General features: G+C 41.2%; 2 protein-coding genes across 3 annotated transcripts in view; both read right to left on the reverse strand.

Annotated features, from left to right (window-relative positions):
* mbtps1 (membrane-bound transcription factor peptidase, site 1) overlaps positions 1–1,749 on the reverse strand; it is a 38,832-nt gene extending 37,083 nt beyond the window's left edge. Inside the window, exon 1 of one of the 2 annotated variants that reach the window (XM_080737283.1) lies at positions 1,611–1,749. The gene's annotated coding sequence lies outside the window, so the exon portion shown is untranslated. Of the gene's footprint in view, positions 1–882; positions 920–1,610 lie in introns of those variants that run through there. The other variant, XM_080737284.1, reaches the window with a different exon arrangement.
* Positions 1,750–6,282: 4,533 nt separating this feature from the next.
* pskh1 (protein serine kinase H1) overlaps positions 6,283–15,932 on the reverse strand; it is a 10,556-nt gene continuing 906 nt past the window's right edge. Inside the window, exons 2-4 of the mRNA XM_080736455.1 lie at positions 14,017–14,861; positions 10,630–11,553; positions 6,283–8,061 (exon numbers count right to left, since the gene is read on the reverse strand). Coding sequence (XP_080592581.1) covers positions 7,744–8,061; positions 10,630–11,553; positions 14,017–14,085 — 1,311 coding nt within the window. The 5' untranslated portion in view covers positions 14,086–14,861 and the 3' untranslated portion in view covers positions 6,283–7,743. The remainder of the gene's footprint in view (positions 8,062–10,629; positions 11,554–14,016; positions 14,862–15,932) is intronic.

Consider the following 15,932-nt stretch of genomic DNA (forward strand, 5'->3'; position numbering starts at 1 on the left):
TATATAACCATTTATTGATCCTGAGGGGAATTCAGTTGCCATGACAGCAAAGCAGTAAGGATTAAATAAAAGACACAAGTAAGTGTAGGGCAGGGGTTGAGAGAGAGCTGAAGCAAGGAACCCCACAACCTTTTCAGAGATTCCATAGTGTCAGCACAATTATCAGTGTATTTTGGATTTATGTAAATTTATGTTTTCAGATATTTAACCACTTGAACCGTCACTTGAACCTTTCACCTTTTCACTGCCGAAACCTTTTCACTGCTCACACAGCGCGAGGTGTTGTGAGCTTGTAGATCAGCTATTTTTGGCTAAAGATCTCAGAATATGGACACTAAGGTTCAAGTGGTTAATATGAAAAAGAAGAAAAAAAGTTCCCATCGCTCAAAGATTTGGAGGACCACCTGTAGTAACTCTAGTGAAGACCCTTGGTGTAGGGAACAAATACAAAAATAGTAACTAGTAGTAAAATAAATAAATAATAGGATAACAATTTAATAAAATATAAAATAAAGTATATAAAGATAACTTGACTGACATTGTGGTCAGGACAATGGAACTTCAACTAGGTCTACTTTTAGTTATTAGAAACAATTTGCCAAGATACTAGAATTCACATTATCTTCCACGAATGCAAAGGGCTGTTTGTTTACCCTGTCACAGTGTCACTCCCATAAGTTATAACTGTCTGGAAATCATCAATATGCACAACAAACAAAACGACCATGACATTAAAGGAAAAATATGCAAGCTTGTGTGTACACAAAAACATTCCCCCCTCCCCTCTATGACAGGCATCAAACAGGTAGTTGTCTTTGATGCTTTCATTGATTAGAGAGAGCACTAACGAGGACTTGACACTTTTATGGCCCAATCAATTACCTTGCACAACCCCTTTGAAGTTCAACATAAAGAGTGGAGCAGAACAGAAATACAGCCAGGGGATGTGTCTTTCTGCAAGGAAACACCCCAGCACAACAATATAGTTACTGATGAAGGGAAATGACTGCTAAAAAGTTACATATAATTCCTTTAACACAAATTACACAATACATAATAATGTAAATACGTGCCTATAATGAATACATGCTTGGCACACTCCTTCTAGTCGGTGAGGCCAGGAGGAAGAAACACAGTAGATCTCTGATCTCCAATGCAATGACACCCAGTTAAAACCATCCAATTTGAACAACAAACTAGTTAGCAAGCACGGTATTGAAATGAAAATTAAACAGTAAAGACGGTACTGTGGTATAGAAATCTACAATTGGAACTAGCAGCAATATGACCAAGAACGTTTTCTTTAATCAAAAATAGCATGGACAGAGAGCCTTTTGTATTTTCTTGTGCAATCAACGATATTGACATTTATTTCTGACCGGCTAACAGATGGTTTATTTAGTTAAGTACACGTGTAAATCGTTACGCATTAAGCGATTATGAGAGAAACCACACCGCAACATCTTAAATGGTTTCTGTAAACAAGGGAACGTGCAGATGCAGAAGGAATGTTTCAGTGCCTGGTGTAGGTAGCTTCATATCACATGCGTTGCTACAGCTCGCTAGCTCTCACATTGTGTCCTGTGTGTTGCTGTGACGGCCAAACTCACCCAGTCCACTGCCTTCTCGGGGTAAACTGATGTCCTTTTGTATCGTTTACCTCCCGTGTATGATGGTTAATGGCCACTCCATTAGTTACCAGTTACACACGAGCATCGAACAAAAAGCTAGCAAAGCCAAGGCGAAGAAACCACTTTCGTCAGTGTAATCATCACACGCGCTCGTCAAGTCTGACGCGTCTGACTTCCGCTCAGCAGACTTCAAAATAAGAGTGATACAACTGATATAACTGAGCTATATCTTTTCTTTCTTTCTTTCATTCTTTTTCTCAATAATACATCACTGTTTCCCAAACAGTGGGTCAGGACCCATTTGTGGGTCACGTCTTGAGTAAAAATCCCATTTTCTTTTCCTACATATTTCTTTAAAATAATAATAATTATATATATATATATATATATATATATATATATATATATATATATATATATATATATAAAATCCTATGACGTCTATCACATCATACATACAATCCCTTTTATGGCCATGCATGGAGATCCCTCTCTGAACGAGCCACACAGATATGGGCTGTCTTCCTCCATATATGGGCATTCCCATATGAAGTCCTGTTAGATATGGGCCATCTGTCTTGGCCATATGGATTCTGTTAGTGTGGTAGGCCTATGTGGCCGATGTGGCCTCCATATATGGGCATTCCCATATGAAGTCCTGTTAGATATGGGCTTAATATTGATGACATCAGGGGTCTCCATGTATGGGCATAAAAGGGATTCTGTTGTTAGTGTGGTTCCCCTGACATCACAGTGAAGTCAAAGCATGATGTCAGAGCTGTGATGTCACGTTGATGTGTCAGGGGAACCTCAGTGTCAGCCAGGCGTTATAGACAGACAGACAGACAGACAGACAGACAGACAGACAGACAGACAGACAGACACTTAGACAGACAGACAGACAGACAGACAGAGATATGGTCAAGCTGTGACCGTTCACATACTAAACTAAACAATACAATATTGGTGCTGTCATCTCTGCTCAAAAATGTATCACTGCTATGCCGATGACACTCAACTGTTTCTGTCCTTCCCCGCTCTATCCAGATGGAAGAGTGCATTGCTGCATGTCTGGCTGACATGAGAAGTTTGGGAACCACTGTTATAAATAATGTCAAAGCACTTTATGACGGATTGTGAATACATTGGAAAAAACAACATAAAGAGGTCACTTAAAATTGTAGATTCTGTGTAGGCCTAACAAGTCAGCTGCCTGAAGCAAATGCCAGGATGGTGATATTTCTACATCATCATAGAGCCAATTTGGCATTTCACGAACAGCAGGCCTATCCGTCTTTGCATCACATTCACTAGGAATATTAGCATTGTTGGATAGCATTGGGTTAGTGAACCAAATCTTTAAGCACACTGCACTTGAATGTATCTCGCTACATCTTTCCAAAAACGATCAATCAAATGTTGAATGTTGCCGTTTCACAGAATGTATTGCTCTTGCTAGATCTGATAATAGGCCAGACTTTTGTTATATTTCCTTCCAGCTCATAATTTTCTCCCTGGCCTATAGCTACCACTGGCAGTGGCATCTTAGATGTTTGTCTGTTGTGGCTTGTGCTCTCATCTGCCATAACATTTCTTATTATTATCTCTTCTGCCCCTGTCTGTCCTTTTGCATCTATTTGACTCTCTCCTTACGCCTGATTTGTACTTGTAGATCTGTTGGTTTATTGGCACAACAGTAGGCTATACATCAAAATAATATTTTGCCTTTTCCCCTCCATCATCTCCAATTGAATATGGGTGAAGAGTTCCTTTAATTGTATATGTTATAAAGGTATCTAAAAAGCACAGTAACACATTTTTGATAGGACTGTACTTCTGATAAGGTCTACAGCATCTTTTCATTTAGGTCTACTAATCGTCAATATTACTCTTATATTGAAGTCCAGCAACAGGAAGTTATATGCTCACTTCAACTCTCCCTCAGCCGCAGACCACTGACGTTTGGTTGAATCGGGTTGCCATGTTTTATGTGAATCATCCCCCCATAATGTGTTTGTTCTTCAGCTCATAAGAGGTCGTAGAGTCGTCTTCGTTTTATTTTATACAAGCCTTTCTTCCATACAAGCCCTTCTATGCCCTTCCAGCAGAATCAATCATCTGATTGTGGACCTGAAGCCGTCTTCCAGTTTAAAGGCATGATGGCGTGCTTTCATGAAACCTGACAACCCTTCAACCCAGTCTTACTGCGTTTTTGCCGGAAGAGGGCGCCTATGGCAACCATATAAGTAGGTGGTCGCCTACCAGGCTAGTAGGATATGCAGGCTAATAAGTCATTAAAAAGGTATATTATATTCATTGGAATTTTGCATTAATATAGCCAAACAGATATTGCAAGAATCTAACAAATCACATCCACAAAAACAATAATTTTTATGTGCTGCTCAAAACTGATTCTTAAACCACTTCTGGACCAAAAACAAATTATATATATATATATATATATATATATATATATATATATATATATTAGGGGTGTAACGATATAGTAACTGTATCGAAATGTTGTTTTTAACATAAAAAAAATCGAAATATATCGAAATGAAAACAGCTAAAATTGAATCGTATCGTTTTATTTTGTATCGTATCAAATCGGCAGTGCAAAGAATCGATTGTATCGATATTACCTACTTATTACTTTTCCTTTCCATATAGCTACACTGGTCTATTCGATATTATCGATTACACACATTTAAAATGTGTGTAATCTCTGCGTTCATGTCAAGGTGCAGGTTTGTCAATATACAATGTGCATATATTTGGCAGATAATCACTGTTTACTTATTTATATCCATAATAATACATGTTTCCCTTAAAAACCTGCACTATATCTATATCCACACCTTTCACACAGATTTAATTTCTTTGCTAAATAGTTACTATATCGATTTTAAATCATTGAATCGAATCGTATCGTATCGCCATGAATGAACCAATATCGTCCATGTATCGTATTGTCAACCATGTATCGTGATATGTATCGAATCGCTATTAAAATGTATCGTTACACCCCTAATATATATATATATATATATTATTATTATTATTATTTATTTATTTTTTCATTTATTAAAACAGTGCTGTCATTTAGGTAGGCTACCATTATAAACAAGCATGTAAACAATTTGTCTACACTGCAAATGAAGTAGCATGTCAGGTTCGGATTTATTTTATTGGCACATTTGTATACAATGACAGAACCATTTCACCATTAAAAAAAAACATTAAAAAAAGTTAATGGTAGAAGAATCAAAGTTATATCATTCATTTAGACAAACACACAATAACACACATAAAAGACAAACAACTGTATTCAGATAACAGTGTTGAGTTGGCTACTTCATTTAGGACAACATTACACAAACTCATACACATATACTGTATAAAAGGTGAAGGAAACTCTCATACAAATGTGTTAACACTCTGCAGGAACACCTTTGAATACTATATGGTTATCCATTGGACACAACATATACAATAATCACTGCTGACCAATTTCAAACAATAATTTCTTTGACTCCCAGTAATAGTGTGTGTGTGTGTGTGTGTGTGTGTGTGTGTGTGTGTGTGTGTGTGTGTGTGTGTGTGTGTGTGTGTGTGTGTGTGTGTGTGTGTGTGTGTGTGTGTGTGTGTGCGTGCGTCCGTGCGTGCGTGCGTGTGTGTTCCAAGATCTCCAAACGTATAAACTGGTTAAAAGTATTAACCGGTTTCCTGTCAAAAAAAAAAAAAAAAAGAAGAAACAAAAGACAGCGTTACGATTGCAACTCATTCAGATTTCAGGCTCCCATGAAGTGAGACAGAACAGGGTGGATAATACAGCAGTAGAAGAAAAGAACACCAGCCAATCCAATCTAGACGGGAGTCAGAGCAATGGAGTCGAAACTGATCTCATGGAAATTAGGAAGCTCTAGAAATAGCATCAAGAAGATCAGACAGAGTACGTTTTCAACAAAAAGAACGGATAAAACTGAGGTCAGCTGACATGGCTCTGTTGGATTTCCAGTATCATTTAAAAAAAAGTTCACACAAAAACAACACACTTTATACCAGGACAGCTCACAGCAAAGCGCTCATAGAAGTATGCAAGACCACTTTGTGCAACAGATTTACCCCGCAGGCATTCTAAAGAAAGGGGTAAAAAGATGGAAATCAACCAGATAATTTATAATCATGGAGGAAAAATTACAGCCTTCCTAAACATTGCTTGCAACAGTGACCATTCTCATAATTTCAACCACTCTAGACTTAAAAAACGAATATGTCTGAGCCCAAGTCCCATTCCTCCCCCCTCAACTCTTGAGATGTTCAGTGGTCCAGGTATTGAGAAATAAGAGAGGGGAGAGGGCACATTGTGGAATTGGGACAACGGGTCCAAACCACTGTTCCTTCATTGTGGATATTATAGATCTAATTATTTTGAACTTGTTTCAGAAATACAGAAATCTTGTTTCTAGAAATACAACTCATGTAGATTGGCAAAGGAATGGCAATTGTTTCAAACTACACAAAGATTGCACTATACATAAAGGCAGAGTACCACAATATGCTGTTCATGTAAATCATGATTTAAGTCCTTCATACAAATTAGTTAAAAAGAACTAATTATATTTTCTTCGTTTTGGCTATTCCAAAGTCAAACTTGGAAAATTAGGGAACAGATCCATTGGACATGATCTTTGTAGGATTTAAAACAAAGGATGTCTATAGCTTAATGTTGCTATGCAACCATACCAAGCTAAAAAAAAAAAAAAAGAGAAAAAAAAAAGCATTCAATACTGCGCTAAGAAGCAAGTACATCATTTCCTGTTATCAGCAATGAAGATGTAAAAAAAAAAGTAAAAAAGTGTCAACATTCCTTTAACCACTTTCAACCTGGTGTCCCTATTTTGGACATGTCATAAGTGGGGGGAAAAAGAAAGCCAATCTATAAGCTCAAGCGTTGGCCATTTTCGGATATTCATCGTACAACAAAGTATAGAGGGCTTAAGTGGTTAATGAAAACTTCATTGGAGTTATGTGATTGGAGGAGCATGGGATGACTGTTTTCTTAAACACATTGAAGATGAACAAAACAAAACAGCATTCCAATCTTTTACAAGTTTCAGATCTATGATATCAACGGAGTATGACTGGCAAGATAAGACCATCTTAGACTCGACAAGCACTAGACAAAAAAAACAACAACCTTTTTTTGGTGTTCACGGATCTGCTAGTGTTGCCGTGTGTTCCATAGCCCACTTCGTAAGACAAGCTTGGCTATTGTATACGTCTCCAACAGTTAAATGTAGCAAAATAATAAATTCACAGCAATAATTCAGGAATGAGAAAGGGAAACGTTTTAATGTTCCTCCCCTCTAAGAAAAAAACATCCCCTCTCTTCCTAGAAATTTCAGTACCCAGAATTCTGTTCAACAGATCCGTGTGGATGGTCATTATCCAGTGACCATTTGAACGGAGACCAATAATCATGTCAACAACAATAAATAAATATGTCGAGAAAAACAGGGAGTGAAAGAGACAGGGATGTGGGCAGTGAACGGTGTCCTGCTTACTGCTTTGGGCACCACGGCCAACGAAAGACTGAAGGGACGGATAGGTAGAGATAGACAGAGAGATTGAACCGTTTCGGGCTGTTGCCTCAAAACAGTACTGGTTTGTCCCTTTCTGTGCACATACTATGACACACTGTCATGGAAATTCATAGCCTCTTCTACACAGAACACCTCAACCATTAACATTAACCTAATGGCTTCCACCACAGGCCTTGTCCTGCTGTAGCCATAGACCATTTTCACACAGCGGCCATCGTGCTCTTACGTCTGCGATGACGTGAGAGCAAAATGGCGTAAGCGCAAAATGGCTGCCTTGTGACTTTTGGTCAATTGACAGCAGCTGCTCTTAAACTAATGATGCAAGTGTCACTGGTTTCCATGGGGTACATTTAAGTCATTGTCTTTTTTCATCCATGACCATGGCAGTGATGTGTGACTCAGAGCCATTGTTGGTAGCAACTTTGAGCAGTCGAGGTCACATGTAAAAGTTCAACCGTCGTAGTGCTCAGTCTGCAGTCACTCGCTTTCATGGTCAAGCGGCTTCAGCCATTGTACTGCTGCTGATAGCGCCGGTTGAGCTCACGGAGCTCTTTTTCACGGGCCCGCCGGGCCTTGTTGGACTTGGTGGAGCGGCTGGAGCGCGTGGACTGGGCCGACTTGGTGCTGTGGCAGCGCGACGACGCCCTCTTCAGGAGGTTCTGTGAGATGGAGCGCTGCAGGTTCTTCATGGAGGAGGAGGCGGCCATGCTGACGACCCAGGGGTGTTTGAGGGCCTGACCGGCGGTCAGTCGCTCGCTGGGGTCCACGGTCAGAACCCGCTCCACAAAGTCCTTGGCCAAGTTCGACACACTGGGCCATGGCTGGGGAGGGGACAAAGGCACAGGGAGAAAAGAAATCATGAGCTTTATCGCCTGCTACAGTGTTGTAAAGCAGGCTGTTGGGTTTTAATTCTAAATAAATAAATCATTATGTTAATAATAAATTTAGATTCATACATAACATGGCAGCATGTAAGAATACTGCTGTAATCATATGACATTAAAAAATACATCAGAGGCATTTAAACTGACAAGGAAATTACAGGTCACCCACACCCAATACCCATGTCTGTATGGAAATTGTTCTCAACTAGGCTACTGGACACAAGGGGGCATCAGAGAGCTACAGTATAAACAATAGTTCTGTATGTGATCAGATGACAAGAAGTTAGACCTCTTGCGCAAGGGTGCCAAGTTACTGTAGGTATTCAAGGGAGATCTATTTAGTTTACTTTACAAGATATTAGATTGGGTCTACTGGATCTATACTCTCGTAATCATGACTAGGGTCAGGCTGGCAGGTTTATTATGTGCTGTCCTGTCTGTCTCTTCTGCCAAGTCACAACCCAAAGAATGTTCACCTTGTTTGTTTATGAGATTGCATGTTATGGACTTGGACAAGCTGCCCTCTCAAAAAGCTGCACCAAACATTGAACAGCACTGCACGTGCACACTTCACTGCAAGAAAATGTTCCCAAATGTCAAACTTTCCTCGTAATGAAACTAGTCAATTCTCTTTCTGAAACATGGACGGTCTCATGTACATAAAGGCAAGTGTTAACAAGAAGAGTCAAACCAAAGTCTAAGGCCGGACTCACACATGTGCGTCACGCATCGAATCTTATCGTCTGAGAATGGCCACTGGGAGCGCCGTACTAATGCATTGTCAATGCAAGGTTGTTTGGTTTTTTGTCTCAAGCTCAACCGCAGCCTGTCTTTTGGCCAAGAGACACGGCAACGACAAAACACCAAACAACCTTCCATTGACAATGCATTAGTACGGCGCCCCCAGTGGCCATTCTCAGACGATAAGAGAAGATGTTTCACGCATATGTCTGTGGCGCGCCTTACCAACAGCACCTGGATTACCATAACCCACAAGACATAAACGCAATCAATTCAAAACAGAATCATAAGCTTTGTGGCATCATTACCTCATTATATCTTTGTTTCTTTCTCTTGCTCATTCATCACCTCTCTCTCTCAACAACACAGTATAGGCTATACTGATAAATAATGTAGAAAGAGCATTAGAATTAGAGTTAAATGGATTACATCTATCTGAAAATAAATGCTTTACTCAGTGTCTATTCATTCAAGAAGAGGCAATGCCAATTATACAGATATAGCCCATAGTTGTTTGAGAGTGATTATTCACATTAAATGCAATGCATCCACGTTGTGTGCCATCACTCAAGACACTTTTGTTTGCCCTGCCTACGTTCACCAAGGGCCTAAAAACTAAAAGCTGCCTCACCAGGTTTTGTTTTAAATCTGGGAACAGTTTGTGGACTGCTCCTGCACAACTTGAGACTTCTGCAGGGTTGATGAAAAAGCAAGTCAGGAATGTATTTTGGCCCCAAATTAAGTGACTTAAAGACGATCACCAATATTTAAAAATAATCTCTGTAGAACCCAGTGCTGAGAATTGTTGTAATATGTTCTGCTCACAAGACAGTGTTGACAAATAGATCCTCTAATGACGTGTCGATGTGAGTCATGTCGAGAACCCATCATTTATGTTGGTCAACAGACACTTGTCTACGAGCAGAGTTGCCGTAGTCTTGGGTCACGCGCCCACAACGACCCATATATTTTCTGAGCCGGCGTCTCGCACCCCCCGAGGTTCACACTTCGCCAACTGTTTTAACAAAGAAACAAGCCTATATGCATATCAATAGACCTGTATAGTAGGTGTTGAGCGACGTTTGCGACCCCCCAAAGATTGAATCACTATTGCACCACTGTCTACGAGTATAAAACAGGCATTCATAAAGCTCAGTGGCCACACTCTGAAACAAAGGAAGGGGTCTACTCAGCATTCTTTCAACTAGTTACAGAGAGATGGAGCATAAATTATTATGCACACGCACACACACTTTGCAGAAGGGCATATTGACTCAGCAGAGAGGACAAATAAGTGGGAGAGGGTGGTGGCGAGAATTAAGAGCTGGGTAGGGAGGGTGCATGTGCATGGTTATGGATGTGCACCCAAAGGCCAGGAGGATGAGCAGCCAGAGCGGGTATATGGGGTGCTTGTGGTGGTTACATCTCACCCACATGATGTGAGGAATGTATGGATGATCGGTGAAGCTAGGCGTTTGTGTGAGGCGTTTGTGTTGAGAAAAAGCTTCATACCCTGTATATACTGTACATAATGATAAAATGTGACATTGCTCTGTTTACACTTACACGATGCTGTACCCATTCCAATTGTATACAGTATATGTTCCCCATTTTCAACAGTTTTTTATTATAGTTTGGCACTTGCTTTGGCAATGTAAACATATTTTTTCTCATGAATTGAAATTAAATTGAGAGACAGCGGGCAAGGAAGGACAAAAGAACAATAGAAAGAAAGAGTGTAGTATGTGGATTGCAACATCTCACCTCTCCAGAGAAGCTGTATTTCCCCTTGAGGATCTGCCGATACAGTCTCATGCGGTTGTCATCCTCGAAAGGCATGGTACCGCTCAGCAGAATGTATGAGATCACCCCCAGTGCCCACATGTCCACTGCGTTGGTATAGGGCTTTCTCACCAGGATCTCAGGGGCGATATACTCTGGTGTGCCACATGTGGTCTTCATCAAACACTCGTCTCCCTTCTTCCTACTGCTCGCCAAGCCAAAGTCGGTAATGATGATCTTCGAATCGGCTCCTGGGTGGTAGTAGAGGAGGTTCTCTGGCTTCAGGTCTCGATGGGTGATGCCCAAGGTGTGGAGGTACTTGACCCCGTCCAGCACCATCTGCAGCACCCGTGTGGCATCACGTTCGGTGAAGGAGCCACGTGCAATGATCCGGTCGAAGAGCTCTCCACCAGTGGCCAGCTCCATCACCATGTACACACACTCCGCCGTCTCAAACACCTCCATCAGCTGGATGATGTTGGTGTGGCGAACACGCCGCAGAACGCATAGCTCCGACTCGCACACCTCCCTTCCCTCTCGGTACCGTGTCTCGATCATCTTGATGGCGTACGGCTGCCGCGTGCTTTTGTGCTCCACGCGAACCACTCTGCTAAAACTCCCTCGGCCAATCAGGGCTTTGATATCGTACTTGGCTGTGACCCGTGGGTCAAATTTGGCCCGATATTTCGCCACCTTTTTCCGTTGAGGGTCCGAGGGGTCGGACTGGTCTTTGGGGGGCTGGGCGGAGGTTGTACGGCTGGCAGCTTGTGCCTGGGCCTGGTACGGGGAGGTGGAGCCTGCCTTATCACCTCCCCCACATCCAGCCCCACCCATCTTACTCCCGGCACCATCCCCGCGTATGAAGTGTTTATAGAGGTCTGTCTGTAGGTGTTGGGGAGGGTCCACCTGAAAATTCATGAACAGTTTGCATTAAGCAGCTTCCAGCATTTCAGACACAAAGTACAAACAACACACTGTCAGGTTTGAAACAATTGAATTGAACTGAAAAGACCTCTGAGGTCAGCACTTATAATAATAATAATAACAAACACTTAAAGGTAACGTAAGTGATTTCACTTAAGTTTCAGTTGTCATGTAGGTGACAGGCCTTCCTCCGATCATTATCAAGTGGGGGCATGCCTTGGTGCGCGTAAGGCCACGCCTCCCACTCGACCATGGTTGGAGGAAGGCGTGTCACCTAACAGATTTTGAAACAGCTTTTTTCTCCTCACAGGAGATAAAGCTGAAGTCCAAATAGGGAGCAAACACTCTATAGTAACTAGTACTATCAGAACATAAACCCATTTGTTATTACCGGTATTTCAATTAAATGAAATCATCTACCCTACCTTTAAAGGTCGCCTCTATGATGCATTAGAATCGCATTTGTAATGCATTATAATCGTTATAAATGTTTATTATATTATAATCATGTATGACAACTTATAACAATTCTTATAACGTGTTATAAGTGTTTGACAAAATGCATTACAAACTCAGTGGAACAGCACATTATAACTACCAGGTAACACTTTTCTTAAAGGCTGGATCTATAATGCATTACTACCCGTAAGACACCTCAGGGCGACATGCGACCTCACCCTTTAATTCTTGGCCATCTGGCCAGTGATGTATATCGGTCCAGTTACCCATATATGGACACCCCTGGTACCCATATATGGAGATCCATGTACTGTATATGGAGATAATGGTATGCTGCGAGAGCCTAAACATGCTTACTCAGTTATATGTTATGTGAAAGTCCTATGATGTCTATGACATCTGACATCATACCCTTTTATGCCCATACATGGAGATCCCTACTGTAGAACTAGCCGTTAGTGTGGTATGTGGCCTCCAATCAATATATGGGCATTCCCATATGAAGTCCTGTTAGATATGGGCTTAATATTGATAACATCAGGGAACTCCATATATGGGCATAAAAGGGATTATGTTAGTGTGACATCACAGTGAAGCCAGAGCGGGATGTCAGAGCAGCAAACCCATTCTGTTATGGATGGTTCCCCTGACATCAAAGTGATGTCAGAGCATGATGTCAGAGCGACAAACCCATAGAACCACAGTGTCAAGCGTTATAGGCAGAGATACAACATACGGACAAGCTGTGACCGTTCACATTATGATGCATTATAACACATAATTATAATCCACTTATGAGTTTCATTATACTTGTTATAAATGTTTATACAACAACTTATAATAATGACACTTTATAACTAACTAAGTTAAGGTAGTTACCAGTAAGACTCCCTAATCGAGAGATAAGCGACCGTTGGTCGCTTATCTCCACAAATAGGCCAAAAGTTTGTTTTACCAATTATTACACTCTGTGTGAACATTTACATCAACAAATCCCAAGTACTATGCAGAACGACCCATTTCAAGTTTTTAATGTACAACAATATTTAGAAAATAGGTCTACAAGCTCACAATGCTACGCATTTGTCCCTTATATTCCCATAGGTTATATGGAGATCTCAGTGTTTGTCAGTCCTTGTTCATTTATGCCCATATATGGACATCTCTATATCTACTGTAACAGTCCTTGTCCCTTTATGCCCGGAGATCTCTTAACTGTAAGTCCTTGTCCCTTTTATGCCCATATATGGATATTCCTGATGTCATCAGTATATGAACATATATGGGCTTTCTGATATGCCCATATATGGAGATATCTTAACTGTAAGCCCTTGTCCCTTTTATGCCCATATATGGATACCCCTGATGTCATCCGTATATGCCCATATATGGGCTTTCTAATATGCCCATATATGGAGATCTCTGTATCTCCATATATGGGTATAAAAGGATACTTCAGGTCTGACATCAGGTTTGTTTATATTGGGTTGCTAGGTTTGACATCACAAACTCCATGGGCCATCTGACCTAGAAATCTATATTTGGGCATAGATGACTCATCGTGACCTCATCATGATTTCAATCGCTATAAAAGGACTCTCAGTGACATACACTCTCCACAGATAAAGCAGTCAACCAGCCTACCAGTCAACCCATTCTTTGATTACTTTGTACAACTAGATTAACTTTTCAATGGCATCCCCACTGGAATTGACCGAAATGTACGACAGACAATGCCGGTCTTATACCAGGAAAGAAGCATTTCTTCGACTCAGACCGGTGGAGGTTTTGATACTAAACTGCGACCTTACGGTCGCAATAATGTGCTGTTCAACTGAGCTTAAAAATGCATTATAAACCTTGTTATAAGATGTCATACTCATTCGTGATTATAAACATTTATTCGTACAGATATCATCAATATTATCTACATAGCTCTATAATGGCAAAGGATTTCTTTCTAAAGAATCCCACCGTTTTACTGACCTTTTTGACCAGGTCCAACTGAACATCCCCAGGGGGCTCAGGGAGAACCTTAGTGTTCCTGCAACCCATCACATCACCTCAGGCTGCTGCCCAGTCAGCCCCACAGGCCACCAGCAGCCCTGCCTCATCGCCGCAACAGTGAATTCAACCCAGGACAGTCAACATCCAGGCTGTACCACGTGGAAAGTTCATGAATAGAGCTGGCACACACACTGAAGTCCCAATAAGGTTGCATCAGCAGTCAGATAGACTTGACGAATACAACCGATAACATCCACTCAAGTCCCGTCAAAGTGACACCCCGAGTCAAAGACAGCATGGATACGGCTGCAGAACACCTTGCGTGTTGCGACTCCTCCAGCACATCCTGCGCTACCTTTTTTTTCTGATGTCCTAATGTTTTATTTATTTATAATGTTCTTCAATTATGTGCCAAAATATCCTACTAGAAGAACACAGAGACCCTTGAAGAAGCGAGCAATGTCCCATCTGGGATGGTGGAATGTGTTGAAGGTTTGTGGGGAAAACTGTAACAAAATGGGTAAATATGGACGCTCAAGGCGTTTTAGTGAATTATCAGGGGAGGGGAGGGGAGGGAAAAGGGGGTGCCAGGAGGACCCTGGCTTCTTACGGGCCTACGATGCCCGCAGGGATGTTGCAATAGTATATTTAAGATTCATGGAATTGTGTCATGATCACTGAAATAAGTCTACAACTACATTTTCGGCTTTGTATTCTAGGAAGTCAATCCATAGGGAATAAACTTTGTTCGTAACTGCAGTGTTGCCGCAAACAAAGCAACGTCTCAGGGGAATCACAGACTGGAGAAGTGAAGAGGGACGGTTCTGAAACAGAAAAGAAAAATGTAACATGAGTCTTGGGTGATTATTGCTGACTGAGTCCACATAAATACAGAAAGTGTGGCTGTGTGGATGACCATGTCTAAACAAACATGACAGCAGTTGGATCATAAACCTGATTAAGATTGGAGACACAGATGGCAATAACATGTCAAACTGCACTTGTAACAGCCCCGGCCGAGACATTCCATATTTGTTGTTTTAAGTCACCAAACAGTCGTTTGCGATATAGTAATTGTTTCAAGCCGAACAAAGCTATCAAGGTTTGTTTTACAAACCCCCCCAAAGAAAGGAACACTGGTTATTATTACAGAATAACATACGGCCTCGTAGCCTAGTATCTAACGGTTTCCAGTGATGGGACACAGTTTTCACTCTGTTTATCAACTTCTGATGTTTTGTCAGCCATGATTGGAGAAACTTCATTTTAAACAAGCATCATCCCACGAAAAGCTGACATTTAGGCCTAAACAACAACAGCAGAAAGCCGGACATCTTTACATTGCGCTCCATTTGAGCATATGGTGACTTTATTTAAATTAAAGTTTGTCAAAGTCGGATCAAAAAGTGTCCAGGCCCTTTTCACCATGTCAATGTTGGGGTATTTTTTCCGCAGCCAAAATGACATCCAACCCCAATCCCACAAAGCTGGATGAAAACATGTTGCAAGATCGAATAACTTTTCTTGGGACAATCATATCACAAGTAGACAAAGTTATCAGAAGAAGAACTCAACTATAGTATAAGGACGCTAAGCTAGCGAGCTAGCGAGTTCAGCTTAGTTTTTCATCCGTTGCGAGACTGTGTCGCTTGCCGACAACAGCCCGATCTACATGCTCACACACCGCGCCGAGCGACGCGGCGTGTGAGCTTGGAGATCGGTCTCTTATCGGCAAGCGACAGCCAAAATGAGGCCTTATTATTACACACTCACTACACTGCGGGAGCAAAGCAGGGTAGGACTCCCCCCCCCTTCAGTGGTGTAAAGTAACTAAATACATTTACTCAAGTACTGTAGGCCTACTTTAGTACAATTTTGAGGTATTTGGACTTTAC

Source organism: Nannobrachium achirus (genome assembly GCF_963921795.1).
Source record: "Nannobrachium achirus genome assembly, chromosome: 11".
In the NCBI taxonomy this organism is placed as follows: domain Eukaryota; kingdom Metazoa; phylum Chordata; class Actinopteri; order Myctophiformes; family Myctophidae; genus Nannobrachium; species Nannobrachium achirus.